At 32.1% G+C, this 19,544-nt stretch overlaps 2 protein-coding genes across 2 annotated transcripts; both read right to left on the bottom strand.

Moving 5' to 3' along the window:
* Window positions 1–293: 293 nt before the first annotated feature.
* Window positions 294–14,847, bottom strand: LOC142628571 (disease resistance protein RPS4B-like). Its single transcript, XM_075802641.1, has 10 exons — window positions 14,370–14,847; window positions 14,119–14,270; window positions 13,680–13,940; window positions 12,378–13,040; window positions 10,871–12,272; window positions 5,043–7,535; window positions 4,825–4,891; window positions 1,945–4,731; window positions 1,703–1,847; window positions 294–1,456 (listed from the first exon to the last, which is right to left on the bottom strand). The coding sequence occupies exons 1-5, from the start codon at window positions 14,845–14,847 to the stop codon at window positions 11,013–11,015; spliced, it is 2,814 nt and encodes a 937-aa protein (XP_075658756.1). The 3' UTR covers window positions 294–1,456; window positions 1,703–1,847; window positions 1,945–4,731; window positions 4,825–4,891; window positions 5,043–7,535; window positions 10,871–11,012.
* Window positions 14,225–19,035, bottom strand: LOC142629811 (disease resistance protein RPV1-like). Its single transcript, XM_075803850.1, has 2 exons — window positions 18,347–19,035; window positions 14,225–15,235 (listed from the first exon to the last, which is right to left on the bottom strand). Exons 1-2 carry the CDS (start codon window positions 18,835–18,837, stop codon window positions 14,935–14,937), a joined length of 792 nt encoding a protein of 263 aa, XP_075659965.1. The 5' UTR covers window positions 18,838–19,035; the 3' UTR covers window positions 14,225–14,934.
* Window positions 19,036–19,544: the final 509 nt, after the last annotated feature.

Genomic DNA, 19,544 nt, shown 5'->3' with positions numbered 1-19,544 from the left:
ATATTGATCATTGTCAATTTAAAAAATCATATGCCACTTGGGAATTAAAAAGACTTGCATATTATTTTGTTAGTTTACAACAAAGAGCTTATTGAAAATTTGAGTAACTACAGCTTTAACTTCCTACTTCATAGTTTGCACCATTATTTCCTCTGCTTTTACTCTGCCCACAGTGAGATATTGCAAGCCCTTGATGCTTGTTAATCAAATGGTATTATGTTCTCATGGATTGAGTCATTACCTCAAATTCATTTGTCTTGAATCATCAGGTATTATAAGAACTGAAACATATATAACAAGATTAAGCTTGGATTTTTTTTTTCTTGGGTACGTATTATTAAAAGAATCAGGCAATACACAGAGACTCTGCTTGACTAGACGACTTCTCAGGACAAGCAACTACTCTCATATAGACTATAAATTAGAGCCAAACAAACTCTGAAATAGTAAATCTATTGTTAGTACTATCAAAGAAGTAAAATAGAGTTCTTGTTAACTACATCATAAAAATCCAAGTTTGTATCTATATACCAAATTACCAATCCATCCAAAACCAGGATAAATAAATAAAACCAAACTAAAACAAAAACACAAGCAGTCAAGCTTTCTTCTTTGTGTGTCTGCTGCTCGAGAGACAACCTCCTATCCTCCTGTTTGATGCTAAAAAATTTCAACCTGCTGCTGATGCTTCTAATAAACAATATAACAGTAGAGTCCAACCAATAAATATCAATACAGCTGTGCCATTTGTGAAGACCAAAATCACCAGCACCCTCTCTATACCACATTTAAAAAGACCTCCTTAATGGAAAGCCTAATAGCAGTAGTAGAAAGTCAATGCTAACAACCAGCAAGTACCTTGCACAAATCCCTACATTTACAAATAAAACAAGTGTCATGCCATTTAGATTTTCTTTTTCTTTTTCTTTTTTTGGTGGAAAGGAAATTATCATTAACAACTAAGCAACCTCCAAAAGGAGTAAACATGACGGTCATACATAGTGCCAAAAGAATCAAAACTACGGAGTAGAGAAACATCCGATGGGGACTCTACAAAAACAACAAAATCCTGAGATAGAAGGGCTCCCTTTCTAGCTAGCACATCAGCACACTTGTTGGCCTCCCGGTAGCAATGTTGAACTCTAACTAGAGGAATTTCCTTCAATCCTTCTCTACAGTAAGCCACAAAAGCATCATTACCCTTTGGGTTCCCAACTTCCTTTTTCAAGAGATCAACAACCAGCTTCGCATCTAGCTCAATTTCCACTGCCGGCAATTTGAGGGAAATACATAAGTGAATCCCATCCCTCTAAGGCCCAAAGTTCCGCAGCAACGCTGCTCCAATGGCCCTCACATACTCTAACCCATTAGAATTTCATTTGCCACATCCTTCAACCATGACAGGAATTGACCAATCTTGACATGGCAAAAGTTGTATGCCAAAGCCAAACTGCTCCTGCCCAGTAGATTTAAACCATAAATAATTTCAAAAGAAGAAGCTGATCATCTAATATAAATCCAACTACGTGTCCACTCCACATAATATGGAAACTCCTAAACCCAACCATGGTCCCACCAATCTTTTTTCTTCAATAATCACATTTAATCATTAAAAATAAGCATAGATAAATCCTAGATATTTTGGTGGCAATTATTATTTAAAATTAAAAATAAAAAGTATCACATGATCATGAGGACATACCACTGCATTGCACCTAATCCTGCCCTTGATTAGAGGACTGCTCACAACAAGCTGACCACAGAAGAACTACATGATGATCGTGATGTGGGCATTTATTCCAAGTCAACTTCAAATTTTATTCTTCTTCTGCTAACCAAGCTATAAGCTACATCACATGATCATGCATTAAAGAAGCTCTCACTATCTTGTGGATAAAGACCACCAACTTTCCACCTGAAGGAAAGTTTAGAAAGAAGAGTTACCTCAAGTTCCCAACATGGCACCTCCAGGTGCAATATGGTTGAAGGTGGATCAGAATTAACACAATTAAATCAACTGCTCATATTTGACCGTTGAATTATGGTCTCCATGGTTAATGAACTCTCTGCAAAACATCCTGCCACTTGGGCCAAATCAGACTCTGTATACTTATATGGGTTATATCATTTAACCGAAGTACAAAATTTGAACCTTATACGTAACATAGTTAAAATCATACTAGAGGTTAAAGGGGAAATGCCAGAGGACGATAAAAAGGTCAAAGAAGTAAACCATATAGGTTAACAAAATTTAAATGACCAAGAAAAAGAAAAAGACACATAAGCAATGTTATTGACTCATGATGAGAGAGAAAAAAAAACTTATGGCCATATCCCAAAAATACTTTCTTATATCTTATTTAAAAGTAAGTTTCTCAATGCAACCAAGCTTCCAATAATTTACAAAATGACCACCTAAGTTGGCAGTAAAATGACTTATTCAGATAACCTATTCTAGCTACCTTCAATCTATATCTCATTTCCAAGATTTACAATCTTTGTCTCATTTTAAACTCCAGAATTTTCCCATTCTACTGAAAATTTAGTAGTCACATATTCAAATTGGGTCTTTCTCAAATCATTCCCAATATTCCTTTAACTAACCATATCTCAAATTTGCAACTTCATAGATGAACATGTCAAATTTCACATCATGATAAAAAGACCAAACAATTAATTGAGATTTGAAATATAATACTCCACCCAAAGAATAAAACCCATATATCATCAAGCATTCAACAAAAGAGAGATCACAAATTTTATAGAGAACTTCATGTTTTTCAAACTAAATTCCAATCGTGAAAAATATAGATACAAATTTTTTTTTTTCCAGAAAAGGAGTTTAGATCACAAATATTTTCTAACAAAGAAAAGTGTTAATATCAACCATAGTGTCAAGTTCCAATAACATGAAGAGATCAAGACATGTAAAAGCTGTGAGCACCTATGGTATATTAAGATTAGATTCAAATACAATTAAAACCTAATGAAATTTACTCACAAAATGGAAGATTAGATTAGATTTAGATTAAAATTTACACACAAAATAACTATTATCATAAGGATACCACAATCAAACTTGGCCCAAGTAAGTAATACACATACATTTTAGGATTGATCACATATATATTTCTGTAAAAGTAAGTGAATTCAGCAGATTATGCACCTTAAATGAATTTATCTTGTATTGGAATTTTGGAAGTGTATCCATGGATATGAACCTCCAATTATTGGCATCTTTATGTTGCAAATGTTTTGTGAAAACCAATATCAATGACGTCTTGTACATGCCCAAACTTGTATTTGTATATACACACACCTACACTGTCAAAATCAAACACTGACACATTCTAGATTTTACAAAAGCCAATTATATAATAGGCAGGAGTCATTTGTATCAAGTCTTTACCTTTTCTTTTCATGTAGCTGCTACTTTTACAAAATACAGAGTACCCTAACCTATCTATAACACAAACGTTTCTTGTTGCCTCGGTTTATGGAGGCAAGTTCAAACAGAAATTTGATCTTCTATTTCTATATTTGAAATATGGAAAGTTGACCACTCTTAATAATTATATGAATTGTAGTTTGTCAACATATGTTATCATTGAGTGTGCTGAACCTCCTCGTACAAACATGGGAAGGATGTAAAAATCAAGACTTATAGCCGTAAATTACTTGTTGCATGTACTTTATTTGTATGACTACTATAGAGGATATATAGCATGAGTTTGTGCATGTACTACAGGTGCAGGTGCATCTAGTGTAGTAATACATACCAACTTCGTCCCAGCCTTGATGTACCGACAATGGTATAGAATCCAAAAGTGAAACACTTTGTTCTTTCATTTAGCAACAAGTAGGATATAGTGCGGACTGACAACACATTAATAAGAACATCTGCATTAACCCCTTGAAGACATCAATAATCCTCTGACAAGATGCCAAGTATGGTTCACTGGAAAATCCAATTTATCCAGAATCCAAGCATTTGGAACTAAAATTCAAACAGTTAACATGTTACTCAATTACCATGTACACTAACAGATAGGGTAGGTTACATTTCCATGGCAACACTATTTTCATCACAGCATCATTATATATTACCTATTCCCTAAGGATGCAACTCTACATAGTGGATTACACAAATTATTAGCAACATTCAATTCAGAACTTAAAAATAAAAAATAAAAAATCTCAAATAAATGGCATAACAAATATAACTGTAGCAAGAGAATTGATAATATAATTGAAACAGGTTATGCTTATCTAGAAAATGACTCATCACAAGGCAAATAAATTATGTCACAAATCTACATGACAACTTTTGGACATTTGTTTTTGTTACATATGTAGCCTAATCAATGGGGTACTGAGCTGTTCGTGTGCAGTTTTTGGCATTACAACTTTAAGAATACAGAAATGCATTTCACAATTTTTAATTACACCTTAAATTATAGCAATGCCCATGTACACAAATTACATAATTTGGGATTTAATTACCAAAAATTACAAGAAAAAAATTATTAATCAACCCTTATTTATGAAATTGCAGTTGTGGTCATGTATGCAAGTCCTCACTATGGTAAACAGTGTTTTCACATTATAATTATATGAAACAAGTACCCTTAGTGGCAGCATAACTTCTTGCTATTCTGGACAATGACAAACACCAATGCCTCCACATCACACACGTTAACCTCATTTAGCATCTCCAAATAAGCGTTCGCACTGCACGGAACATTTAGTATGTCATGATATAAACAAAAATTTTATTTACAAATGTATGCAGACCTTAACATGTAATAGGAATAATGAACAGACCTTAATTGCTCCTAAAACATGTGCTAGTGATCTTGTTGTTCCCATTGACCGAATATTGCAAAATCCTCTGCAGTATTGTCAGATTAAAGTGGTGTTGAAACAATTGGCAAAACTAAAATATAAGATTTGTTACACAGGTAACCAAGTACACATTTGAATCATAAGACAACCAGCCTTAGATTGAGGTGAGGAATGGTTATAGCTTATATAGTCAATACCTTATCACTCTCCCAATATGTTAGAAAACTTGTATGTTTGACCGCAAGCCCCTTACTACACTCTCCATTGTTGGGCAGGCTCAACTGCTTAACCCAAGGTAACTTATCACTTTCTTCATCAATAGTCAAGTTATGCTATTGGAAATTTGGCCTCTTACATAGTAAAAACTTCACAATTAGACAACCCTTCTTGCAGTTCATTGCTCCTGTTGTAACTGAGCATATATAGTGGACCCATCAAGGCCTCAAGACCTGTTGTGAAGTGATTGGTTAAATGTACTATAGCAGGGATGATGAATGGTTGCAAGGTTCAACCTACGAAGTCTCACATGGGGATTAAATGGCTACAAGCCCACAACTCTTTCATTATCTTATCTTCTAAGATAAATTGCATGTGCATTGCAAGATTAACTTTTGCATTAAAATAATCTGCAACTTACTATGTTTAGGGTTTAGCAATATATAGTCAAAACTCTTTACCTTTTTTTTATTATAGTTAGATAAATCACTTTAGTCTGCTTTTCTCTTTAGTCGTCACCTTTGTATACCATTGCAAAATAATAGATAGAGGTGAGGGAGGCATAGAATATGAATCACTGATGAGGAAAAGAAAGCTACAGAAGAGTCCGTATTTATTCAATTTCCTAGTTTTGTTTCATGGGATACAAAACAGTGGGTAGAGGCAGAGACAGTAAAAAATTAAGCCTTCACCTAGAAAGTAAAAAGAAATATTACGTAAGTTTCATTTCTAATACTGCGCATCATTACAGTAAAAAATCATGTTCTAATAGTTTCAATTGTCACAACAAATTCAGAGACAACAGAACAGGTGGAAGCAGCAATCCAGTCTTAACGGCTAAGAATTGACAACAAGACAACAAGTCAAAGTTTGCAGCAGGTAAAGCATTTAATATAGTAGTGATAAGTTAGGGATTTTCAGTTGAAATGGTCTTTATCACACATCTCCACCCAATCTCCTTTTAATCTGTTGGAATTGTTGCCATATGTGGGTATATTTATCCACACAAAAAACATGTATTTTATTATTTGAACAATTCACCTCCATTATTGTTGCCTAGTTAATGATTCAATAAGGCTGGAGATGCCATTGTAGTTATTCCAAGTTTTGTACCGGTATAATAAAACCTGTCATGTTAGAGTTGACAATTGGGTTGGTATGATGTTACCCAGGTTATTGATACCATTACTGCCAACGATCTGGAATTATGTTTGACGTGGTAATTGAGGATATCTTGACACTAGAAGACTTTGATTTCAAAGGAAATTCCACTTAGGCCATAAGCATAATACATCAACAACAACTTAGGGTTCTAAATCAGATTTATCATAAAAAAATGCTTGGAAATACAAGAATCACAGGACAAAAGAAAAGGTAGAACACACCAAAACCAGTGTTTGAGATATTGCCAAAAAAATAAGGGAACTTTGAGATGCAAAACATATTCAAATTGTACAGATTGAACAATTAATAAAGTAATTATTTATCACATGAAAAAGACTTAAAACAGCAAGTAGAGTATCAATTAACGATGTAAAAGGCTTACGAAACTGCATGTAAGCCAAAAAGTTATGACATGGTTACACATGAGAAAATAAGCCTTCACACAATCATTGGGGGAAGAGGCTGACCAAGCCTATTGAAACACCTTCATACTTTATTTTTTTTATTTTTTGAAGTCTAATGAGTCATGAAGTACTAAATGAAAGTTCTTGAAAAGAAATAATTTTGGACAGACAATAATATGCTAAAATGAAAGGCTTTATATAGGAGCAAAATGGTCTTCATATACAAAGACTTTCCTGATTATTAACATGAAAAAGTAACTGCAAGTCTGAATATTGATGGCTGTGTGCTTTCCATTTTTTCCCCTGGTTTGGCAGCTATTATTGCAAACAAATTTTCCTCTATATTTGTCACACTGTTGATTTCCCTTATTATGGATGTAATGTTTTAGGACAGATATGAATAGGCTTATATCACTAGCATTTTGCTTGTTTACACTGTTAGTCATCTACAATAACATTCCTTGCACCTTGATGTCTTAACTTTTCCAAACTGCTTTGTTAGACATTATGTCCGTGTCAATACTCAACGTTCATGTCATTGCCTTAAAAATCTTCACTTAGATGACTTTATACCTTTTCATAAGTTGTTCATAAATTTATTTAAATATAACTAAGAAATCTTAACCTTATATGGCAGGTATTAAATCTGCTGGACCCTATTTCTATGCATATGTTGAGAAGCTGAAGGGCAATTATAATGACAGCTAAAACATTACAGTTCTAGCACCAAGGTAAGTCATGATTTATGCAACTAGATACATAAGTATTTATCAGATAAGTAGATGACATCATTTGCCTGCATACCAGAGACGCCCCTGATAGCCACATTGTAACAGCTGCAATATCCCATTTCCATTAATGCTCAAGCTGCCAGCAGCTAACATGACATAGCAGATTGGCTGGCCCCTGAATGAATAGGCCATAAACTAGATGAGAATTTGTAACAACATATGTACAAAAGGCATACAAAACACACACAAGCAGGGAAAATAAGATTGTCCCAACAGAAAAAAGATAAATTACTGAATTAATTGCAAAATAAGACATGCTTCTCATCATGTCTAAGTTGCTTATTGAATATAGATGTTCAAGGTCCATCTATGCATTGCAATGCTCACAAATAAAATTACAAAATTATTATAAGGAGAAATGATTATAGAATATTAAGCATCCAAAATCAAGATCTTTACGTGTATATCATTAATTATCCTACAGAGTTACTAAGCCAGACTAAATAAATTGCACCACAAATGCCTTATTAGGCAAACTATGGAAACACCCAAAGGTCATTCTTTGCAATTCAATTTTTAGCCTAATATCTCCAAGTTTTTCTTCTTTTATTCATAAGGCTTCAACGGAAGTATTACACCTGCTCTCACCTTGAAATTCCCCTCCTATTTCACCAAGTGTTAGCTTTCCCCAATTTTCAGACTATTCAAAGCAGAATAATAGGAATATATAAGTCAAAATAAAACCAATTGGCATAGCACAACTATAAGGAACAATATTAACTGAAGGAGTTGGGGTTTCAAATCCCATAAAATTTGGTTTCACTACCTCATAAAGGTATAACACTCAACTATTAAGAAATGAATGTACATCAAAACATAATCAATTAATCTAAAATGAAAATTTTCATTCATTCATTCCGATTTTTTTTACATTAATGTCCTTTCAAATTGGGTTTGTGCCCAATCATATGAATCAACCAATTAATTTAGAGGAGAAGGACCTTAAATGTAATAATAGTATCTTAAATTATGTTTGACGCGGTAAGTGGGGATGCCTCAACACTAGAAGACTTTTACTTCGAAGCTCCTACCAATGGAGATTCCACTTAGGCCATAAGCACAGGCCTAGACCTCCTAAATCAGATTTTGGAAAAACAAACCAACAACAACAACAACAACATAGGGGTCTAAATCAGATTTGTCATAAAAAAATGTAAAAAATGCTTAAAAATAAGAGAATCACAGGATAAAGGAAAATTTAAAACACACCAGAACCCGCATTTGAGATATTGCAAAAAAATAAGGGAACTTTGAGATGCAAAAATATTCAAATTGTACAAAATGAACAATCAATAAAGTAATTATTTATCACATGAATAAGACTTCACACAATGAATTAGGAAAAGAGGCTGAACAAGCCTACTGAAATGCCTTCAGACCTTTTTTTTTTTTTTTATAGTTTTATTGAAGTCTAATGAGTCATGAAGCACTAGATGAAAGCTCTTGAAAATAAAAAATTTTGGAGAGACAATAATATGCTAAAAAAAAAGGCTTTATAAAGGAGCAAAATGGTCATCATATCTAAAGACTTTACTATTAACATGAAAAAGGAACTGCAATTCTGAATATCGACTGCTGTGTGCTTTTCCATGTTTCCCCTGGTTTGGCAGCTATTATTGCAAATAAATTTGACTCTTTATTTGTAACACCGTAGACTTCCCATATTATGGATGTAATATTTTAGGACATATACGAATAGGCTTATATCACTAGCATTTTGTTTGTTTACACTGTTAAACATCTACAATATTGCCTTGTTAATTTTTCAAAATTGCCTTGTTAGACATTATGTTCGTGTTGATACTCAGAGTTCATGTCATTGCCTAAAAATATTTTCTTAGATAAATTTATACCTCTTCATAAGTTGCTAATACATTTATTCAAACATAATTAAGAAATCTCAACTTTATATGGCATATATTAAATTTGCTGGACCCTATTTCTATTAATATGTTGAGAAGCTGAAGGGCCATTATAATGACAGCTAAAACATTACAATCCTAGCACCAAGGTACATCATAATGTACACAACTAGATGACATCAGTTGCCTTCATACTAGAGACACCGCTAATAGCCACATTGTAACAGCTGCAATATCCTGTTTTCCATGCTCAAGCTGCCAGCAGCTAATACGAGATACCAGATTAGCTGGCCTCTAAATGAATAGGCCATAAACTAGATGAGAATTTGTAACAACATATATATAAAAAGCATACAAAACACACATAAGCAGGGAAAAGAGGCTAAAAAAAAAGTCAAGCAATTGGACAATGTAAATATATTTAGCTAAGCCATGATAATAACTTGTCAGTAGAAAAGGCATTAACTTAAGTATTCGGAGAGAAGAACCTACCAATCTAGCTTACTTGAAAAGGCTGAGTCCAAATAGTTATCATTTCAAAAAATTAGCTTTTAGTAAGGCAGAAAGGCAATAACTAGGAGACCATTCTATAAACTGAACAGAATCATAAGGAGAATCTGCAAAAGGTATTCAATGCAACCAATCAGTAATGAAAAAAAATAGGCCAATCTCCCCTTTCTCACCACAAAAAAAATAGACCGAAAACCTTGTAAAGCATAAAAAACAATGGTTTGCATTAAATTACAAGTATATACTATAAGGGAATCCTAAAATTTACCATATGATGAACAACTTAGACACTATTACATGTGTATAGCAATGACAACAAAGATCATCACAACAGAGAAAAGATAAATTACAGAATCATCTGCAAGATAAGTCTTGCTTCTCATCATGTCTAAGTTGCTTATCGCATAGAGAGGTTCAGGCCCATCTATGCATGGCAATGCTCACAAATCAAATTACAAAATTATTACAAGGAGTAATGAATATAGAATTTTAAGCACCCAAAATCAAGATCTCTATTTGTTTATCATTAATTGTCCTATAGAGTCACAAAGCCAGACTAAATAAATTGCACCACAAATGCATATTGGCAAACTATGGAGACAACCAAAGGTCATTCCTTGCAATTCAATTATAAGCCTAATATCTCCAAGTTTTTCTTCTTCTCTTCACACGGCTTCAACGGAAGTATTACCCCTTCTCTCACCTTGAAATTCCCCTCCTATTTAACCCAATGTTAGCTTTTTCCCAATTTTCAGAGTATTCAAAGCCGAATAATAGGAATATATAAGTCAAAATAAAACCAATTGGCATAGCACAACTATAAGGAACAATATCAACTGAAGGAGTTCAGTAAAGGAGTTTCAAATCCCATAATACGGTTTCACTACCTCATAAATTTATAACACTCAACTATTAAAAAATGAACGTACATCAAAACAAAATTAACTAATCTAAAATGACAAATTCATTCATTCATTCTGATTTTCTTGGCATTAATGTCCTTTCAAATTGGATTTGTGCCCAATCAGAATGAACCAATTAATTTAGAGAAAAATGATCTTAAATGTAAAAATAGTACCTTCACTAACTTGGCATGTTTCGTTGAAGTTGAATAAAAAATCTACCATAGCATAGCCGACATGGATTGAAGTCAGCATCTTGTTTACAAGGGGATAGTATCCCTTCTCCTTTCGTTTTGGCCCATTATGCAAGGCTATGGCCTACATTATTACACAACATCTTGCCATGGAGTCAAAACTAAGGTTTACCCATTGATTAGGTGGCCTCGTCCAAACACTTCCCCTGTTTTGCTCTTCGGTTATCCACGGAATCCCAAGCGATCTCAAGTAAAACTCATATTGTTTGTTCAGACGATGGGCTAACTGGTTTATGCTGGCTTTAGTGTTTGAAAACAAAGCTTCCTCTCGTGCCATCCAAAGGATTTTCATTGCCACTACTGCATACAATGTGAACTCATCTTTGGTAATTCTTTTGGCAAGTAACTCACTTGGGGGGTCAATTATATGTTCAACCAATTCCACAACAGACTGAGCTTGGATCATTTCGACTCGAAAACCCCATCCACCACCATACCATACTCCTTTGGCGTAGGGACAAGTTTGAAATAGATGTAAAAGAGAATCTTCTCCTGTTTCACAAAGAGGGCAATGGGCATCTTGGGTTTTTGACCACCTGACGAGCTTTTTCTCAAAGGGGAGGACTTCGGCAGCGACTCTACATAAAAACATTTTTAATCTTTCATCAAAAGAAGGTTTGAGTCTTTCATGAATTCTTATTTGGGCCACCTTATTTGCTGCGAAGTTGCCAGGAGGACAAATGCATGATACATGGACTCCACACCTTTCTATTGTAATTTTTGCCATCTTAGGATCTAAATCTGAACATTTACATAGAATCTTAATTTCATTCCAATCCTCTAGAATTATGTCTTCCAAACAGCTATCTCTTATATAGCTGAAACACATAAAAGATGCTGAATCTAATGAAGAATCAAAAGACCAAAGCAATCTTTCAAAACCAATGATGTTCATGTAGATAGAACAATCAAACTTATCAAATCTATATGTCACATCCTTCAGTTCCAGTTTTAGTGCAACACAGATAGCGAATGCTGGAAGTTTCCGACCGACCGAGAATGATACCGAACTTCCAACACTTTGATGGTTGAACCACCACTTTGGAATCTTAGTTCCTGGAAGTGCAAGTGAATACTCATCATAAATTTTCCATGTCGGGTCCGTTTCAGATGTAGCTTCATCGAGTTCAAATTCTGATACAGATTCATTGTCCGCTTCAGGATTAGAGTTCATTTCAAATGTAGAGTCCGTTCCAAATGTAGCTTCATGAAAATCAAATTCTGATTCTGATTCTGATTCAAAGTTTGTTTCAGAATCAGAATCCTGATGTCGTATTCCCTTTGCACATACAAAATTTTGTTGAAGCCCTATAAATTCTCCAAACTGCTTGCCATTAGCAAAATTAAGAAACTTCAGTTTAGCAAACTTTGTAATAATCTTCAATTAACAAAAAAAAATTCTAGAACTTTGAGAGAAAGAAAGAGAGACCTGATTCAATAATCTTCTTCTTGATTGTGAATTCAATGAATTACACCCTGTTGCATATACAGCGTGTATACAATGTGGAAGTCTTGGAATTTTCGGAAGGTTCCAGCAACACTTAAGCCCTAGAATCTTTAATTGGGGAAATATGATAGCAATTTCAGGGAGGGTAGTAACGTTGCTGTATAAGATATTTAGACGTTCTAAATTGGGGAAGCAACTAGGGGTATCCATGACTTTTGGAAATTCTTCACAATCATATATAAAGAGCATCCTAAGATTTTGTAAATCAGAGATGTTACTTGGAACATCTTTTACGTTTTTTAAACTTATTGCTAACTCGCAAAGGCCAGTGAGATATCCTATTGATGAAAGCAACGCTAATCTTTTTGTTCCTTGCTCAAGACTTTCAGAGCCAAAGAGATAAAAGCATTTAAGAGATTTCAACTGGAGCTTTGTTGGTAAAATTCTAATATTTCGGCATTCATTGAGATCCCAGATTTCAAGATTTTCAAGAAGTCCAAAGGACTGATGAACCTCAACTAAATTTATGCATCCACAAAGCTCCAACTTCTCTATGCTTGGGGCAATCACTGATAAGTCAGGTAGTTTTGTAATATTTTTACAACCTCTGAAATCCATATATTTCAATGTTTCGAATCGACACCTCTGCAAAAGAAGAATTTTTTTAAAAAAATTCTTAGTAAAAATAAAACAAAATAAGGCTATAAGCTCATTTCAAAAAAAAAAAAAAAACCTAAGAGCATATATTAAGAAATAATATCCGTTTAATTATGAATTATAATATGCACTTTTAAAATAAAAATGCTAAAGGTATGGTACAATTTTATAAACATAAAGCTTACAAATTAATGTGACAATGAACATGATTAGTAAGCTTCAACCACCTCATAAATAAATATTTCAATTGTCTCTTTATAATTTGTGACACATCAATTTGTATGTTCAATATGGTAAAATTTGTAATATCTATAGTACTACTCTTTTTTGTAAATAAAAAAACATTTGTCAATAGTTCATTGATTTTCACCTTAAATTATTTATGGTTATGTGTACATTTTTTAATATTTATGCACAGTTTCAAAAATATATATACATATATATATTTGTGCACAATTTGATTTTATTTATTAAAAAATTTATAGAAATTTTATTTTATATATTAATAAATGCATGGTTTGGTTTTAGCAACAAAAAAAAAAATGCTCCTTAGCATATTCTCTAAAAGTACTCTTTAACCAAAAAAAAAAAAAAACTAACAAGAATTTATAATTGCTATGATTATACCTCGAAGTGCTCGTCCAATTTAATGTGGCTCCATTGCATGTTAAGTACAACGAGTTTTGTAGGTTCAAAGGTGGATGGCAAGGACGATAAAGGAAATTCCTTCCAATCAAGTACCCTTAACCCATTGGGAAAAGATTTAAGGTCTTCACAAATTACATTACGAATAATCATATATTTGAGACTTCTCATCTTTTCAAGATTCAATTGCATCTTTCTTGGTTGTGGCAAGGACAATATTATGCCTCGAATTTCATGGAATCCCTAATTAGACAAAAATCACGTGAATCACGTTATACAACAGAACATATGATTATTAAATTTAAAACAAAATCAATACTGATAAACTTATATTTTCTTCAAGATTAAAAGGATAAAATTAAAGAAAATTAACTACGTTAGCATTGTGAAAAAATGGAAAGGATAAATAAAAATGACATACCATATCTCCTGTTAGTACTTCAAGAGCATCCTCATCACTTAATAGTTTTTTATGTTTCTTTGACACTTCTGATTCTTCTCGAACAATTTCAAAACTCATTTGTTGTATCAAATCATGCATCACTAATTTGCCATTATCAACAATTACCAGGCCTTTGTCAATAAGTTTTTCAATATCACAAAATGGGTCATATGAATAGCTACTTTATAATATATCTACAACTTCTTTCTTGTAGAATCCTTTAAAAAGACATGCAATATCAAGGAAAATATCCCGTTGAGTTTGGTCCAATCCATCGTAACTTATTTTGAGTACTTGTTGAATATTTGGATTGGGAAATTTTTTATACTTTTCTAATATACTATACCAGTATTGTATATCTCTCTTGTACAAATCAACACCTATTATTTCTAGAGCTAATGGAAGGCCTTTGGCATAACGTAAAAAGTGGTCTACGAGCTCCAAATAATCTTCCGTAGGCTTGTTTCTTTTGAATGCATGTTGACAAAAGAGTTCATGAGATTCAAGTTGATTTAATTCCTTAACCTTGTAGTTATAGTAGGTTAGATGACAATCTTCTTGAAGAGTAGATAGCACATTTTCCTCTCTTGTTGTGATAATGATTCTACTTCCAGAAGCAAACCAATCACATTTTCCAAGCAAATTTTCTACTTGGACTAATTTGTCCACATCGTCAAGAATTAAAAGAATTCTTTTGTGATGAAGCATTTCCGTTATCACATTGATTCTTTTAAATACACCATGCGCCTTCAAATTTCCGCCCCCTAAGATCTCAGAATAAATTGCCTCTTGTAGTTAGAGTATGCCCTCATTTGTTTTAGATTTTTCTCTAACATTCTCTAGAAAGATGCTTCCTTCAAAAAAATATGCAATTAAGTTAAAAAGAGCTTTTGCAATTGTTGTCTTACCTATCCCTGGAAGACCGTGGATCACTAACATGCGAACATCGTTTGACTCAATATCTAAATGCCAACTTATTTCCTCTACACAAGAGTCTATTCCAACTGGGTATTTTACAACAAATACTTGTGTATGATTTAATTTAACCCTTGATATTTCTTCAAAAACTTCTTGGATAAATCCAAATTGAGGGTGGCTGCCAATCAAGAAGCATTAGAAACATGTTAGAAAATAGAAATATGATCTGGATTGAATTCAAAATGCTTAGCTTGTGGACTAGATTTGAAATTTTGTTAATTAAATTAAATGGCATGTAATTCATAGATTTGAGAACTATTGGTACAACCATTATTTTTTTGTTAAGCTAGGAAATGCATCTTTGTGCTAAAATCAATCTTAGGCTTTTAGCACAAAGATGCATACAAAATCTGCTTTGGAAAGGAGAAAAACTTATTGAATATCCACTTCTAACAGTTGAATGAATTTATTAGAAAATTTTGGGGAAATTTTCTAAGAGTAATACTATGACAATAACCTCCTCAAAAAAAAAAAAAAAAAAATACTATGACCATAACTAAAACCAAAACTTTGCCACAATTTGTTCATGTGACAAATTGTGAGTGGTCGAGTTGTGGATCCGCATGAACCCACCACTTTTATTCCACTCACAGCTTGCCAAGTGGACAAATTGTTGAGTGGTAGAGTTGTAAACCCACATGGACTCACCAATTATACTCCACTTACAACTTGTCATGTGAACAAGTTGTGATTTTTATTGTGGTATTAACATTTTTTATTTTCAAAACATCACTTGATAGAAGCCACAAATTAATTGATCTAATTATTAATCATATATATTTTTTTTATTTCTATCATTGAACCTTGTTTCCTAGCTAGCTCACTAATAAAAGATATGATCAAAATATAATTTTTTTTTTTAATTTTCATTTTTTTTAAAGCAAATAATAAAGCTTTGCATGGGAGTTATTGTTTAGCAAATATTAACTAGCTTGTAATCTCATGCATATGCATAAGTACATTTTAAAATATGCAACTAGATACATTTTATAATTCCTACATAAGCTAAATATGGTCATAATTTTTTTAGAAGATTATTATATTTGTTTATTCTTAAAAAAGCCATGTAAGAATATTCTTTAGTGGAAAATGCAAATTGTTTATGCTTGTAAAATAAAATATATATATATATATATTATTTTACTTCTTAACTTAATTCTTGTTATTGTTATGCAACAAGTTTATTTTATGTATGCATTTTTCAAAATAAGATATAGATATGAACAATTAAATTTTAGAAAAATAATATAATTTTTCATTGAAATTTATATTTGAATTAATAATAAGATTTTGTAAGAAAATCTAATTTTAAATATTGGGAGTAATTTCAAATGAGACCTAAATAGAATGAGCTAGAAAATTTTGGGGAAATTTTCTAAGAGTAATACTATGACCATAACTAAAACCAAAACTTTGCCACAATTTGTTCATGTGACAAATTGTGAGTGGTCGAGTTGTGGATCCGCATAAACCCACCACTTTTACTCCACTCACAACTAGCCAAGTGGACAAATTGTTGAGTGGTAGAGTTGTAAACCCACATGGACTCACCAATTATACTCCACTTACAACTTGTCATGTGAACAAGTTGTGATTTTTATTGTGGTATTAACATTTTTTATTTTCAAAACATCACTTGATAGAAGCCACAAATTAATTGATCTAATTATTAATCATATATTTTTTTATTTCTATCATTGAACCTTGTTTCCTAGCTAGCTCACTAATAAAAGATATGATCAAAATATAATTTTTTTTTTAATTTTCATTTTTTTTAAAAGCAAATAATAAAGCTTTGCATGGGAGTTATTGTTTAGCAAATATTAACTAGCTTGTAATCTCATGCATATGCATAAGTACATTTTAAAATATGCAATCAAATACATTTTATAATTCCTACATAAGTTAAATATGGTCATAATTTTTTTAGAAGATTATTATATTTTGTTAATTCTTAAAAAAGCCATGTAAGAATATTCTTTAGTGGAAAATGCAAATTGTTTATGCTTGTAAAATAATATATATATATATATATATATATATTATTTTACTTCTTAACTTAATTCTTGTTATTGTGATGCAACAAGTTTATTTCATGTATGCATTTTTCAAAATAAGATATAGATATGAACAATTAAATTTTAGAAAAATAATATAATTTTTCATTGAAATTTATATTTGAATTAATAATAAGATTTTGTAAGAAAATCTAATTTTAAATATTGGGAGTAATTTCAAATGAGACCTAAATAGAATGAGCTAGAAGTAGTTTTAGATTAAGTAATTTTATAATTGATTTAAAATAGTTTTAAATAGGTTGGAACTTGGAAGTATTATGCATTCAAAATTTTACGAACGAGATGGAATGACACTTAGCACAAATTGAAGCCTATTTAAAATATAGGGACAATTGGCAACAAATTACTCATCTACTATACCGTTGACATCTCAAATTTGATGTTGCATAGCTCTACCTCTAGCTATATGGTAGTAATTTATTAGTACAATAATTTCAATTTACTTCATTTTAAATTCACATTTTATTTTGTTTGTTGGTTTTATTTTCTTTGTTTTTGGACTACCATAGTTTGGCCTTTGTTGCAGTAATATTTAATTTTGTTTTATTATGTACATTTTAGGACTTTGGTCTTCGTGTTATATTTCAAAGTCAGTTTTATAGACTATGGTTTTGATTATTATATTTTTATTCTTGGTGGGGGCATTGAAAAAATAATAATTCAATTTTCAGAGATTAACAGTTTGTCCTTCAAATTACATTCTTACAGTTTTTAAATTATAGTTTTAGAAAGATTTTATTCTTGAATTATCCTACTCAATTCAAATTCCAAATAATTCTCCCTCCTTCAAATTTAAGGTTTTTTTTTAAAGAATAAAATAAAATTAGTTGTCTAATTGCCTTAAAATAAATAAAAATTTAAAAAATAGAAGTTCAATTCTTCAATATGCTATAAAATTCTTATATTTAAAGAAAAAAGACATAATTCTTATTAAAAGTTTTATCTCCTTTAATATAAAACTAACAAAATTCTCAATTATTGCAATAAGTAATAAATACTTGCACCAAAATTAAGAAATTAATTTTTTTTAGAAGAAATTAATTTGATGGCACAAAATTAGACTTCAATTTTGGAATCTAATTAAATTTTTTTAAGCATTGACTATATATATATATTGGTGATAACAAAGTAAAGATATATTAAACACATACTCATTTTTGTAATGCCATCCAGATATATTGCTGGCTTCTTTTAAGGCTGCCCTCCATCTCTGCACTTTTTTATTATCCTTGAATTTTTCTTCATGCTTCGTGAATGCTTCTCCAAACTTTCCATTTTGATTGCGTACATCTGATGGATCCACCTTGTAAAAAACCGGTAACACCACTTGACCATTATTCTTACACTCAAGAATTTTGACAAGTTCATCTAAACACCAAGTAGAAGATGCATAATTTTTAGAGAATACAATTATCGAAATCCTTGAACCTTCAATAGCTTCAAGAAGTTCAGTGGAAATATTTTCTCCTCTTCGGAGTTTATCATCCATAAAAGTGTTAATACCATTATGACGCAAAATACCATTTAAATTGCTAGTAAAACCCTTACGAGTATCTTCTCCTCTAAAACTCAAAAACACATCATATATGTATCGTTTAGGGAGAGAGGAAGATAAGACTCGTTTGTTGGTTGAAAGAGCCATTGTGATTTGGATATATAGACTGAGAAGATCTAAAGGAAAGAGGAGAAAGAGAGAGGTGACGAAATTGGAAATCTCTTAAGAGATTAAGAAAGCAAAGAGAATGAAAATTATGAAGAAAAGATATTTCTCAAATGAGTTTGAGAGAGAATGGGAATGGCAAAGCAAAGGAAATGAATGTTAGATTTAAATAATTGTTGTGAGGCGAAGAAGACTGAGAGAGTCAAATGTGAAATTACAGTAGTAGCGTACTACTACTTTCGTAGTTGGTGGCCCAAACGCGTAATATAATATAAAATTAGAAAATTAGCAGTCAAATGTTAAAAATACTTCCACTTCCAAACTTTCACACTCACCCACCACCAGGAAAAGACGAAGAAACTTATTGGGTATGCGTTTTTCGCTTTACTTTTGGAGTGTAGCGAGGCATTTTGACTCCTTTTCAAACTTTAAAGAAAGAAAGAAAGGATTAAAAAAGTTTGCTGTATTGCCTCTCACAAAACATATTCACGAAGATGAATCCTCCACAACGCAAAAACTTTAACAAGTGTAGTAGTGATAGGTATCCACCTCGCCTTCTTGGCTCACTCACACGCACACCTTCTCGAGTCTCAAGTCTCAACCCTCCAGTCCATGTCTACACCTACTTTTCTTTTCACCCCTACTTTTTTCATATTCGTACCCGCCCCGCGGGCCCAGTCCTGATACCC

This window comes from Castanea sativa, chromosome 3 (assembly GCF_040712315.1).
Source record: "Castanea sativa cultivar Marrone di Chiusa Pesio chromosome 3, ASM4071231v1".
Taxonomy (NCBI): domain Eukaryota; kingdom Viridiplantae; phylum Streptophyta; class Magnoliopsida; order Fagales; family Fagaceae; genus Castanea; species Castanea sativa.
Note: the sequence above shows the minus strand (reverse complement) of the source record. Positions and strands in the feature narration are given on the sequence as shown.

What these genes read in the sequence shown, in the direction of transcription:
- LOC142628571 (XM_075802641.1), bottom strand. Translation starts at nt 14,847, where the DNA reads ATGCTTCATCACAAAAGAATTCTTTTAATTCTTGACGATGTGGACAAA. An exon ending in TATTTTCCTTGATATTGCAT is followed by an intron (nt 14,271 to 14,369) that starts GTCTTTTTAAAG and finishes TTATTGACAAAG; the next exon opens with GCCTGGTAATTGTTGATAAT. An exon ending in GAAGAAGATTATTGAATCAG is followed by an intron (nt 12,273 to 12,377) that starts GTCTCTCTTTCT and finishes AATGGCAAGCAG; the next exon opens with TTTGGAGAATTTATAGGGCT.
- LOC142629811 (XM_075803850.1), bottom strand. Translation starts at nt 18,837, where the DNA reads ATGGCTCTTTCAACCAACAAACGAGTCTTATCTTCCTCTCTCCCTAAA. An exon ending in GGATGGCATTACAAAAATGA is followed by an intron (nt 15,236 to 18,346) that starts GTATGTGTTTAA and finishes CTTGATTGGCAG; the next exon opens with CCACCCTCAATTTGGATTTA.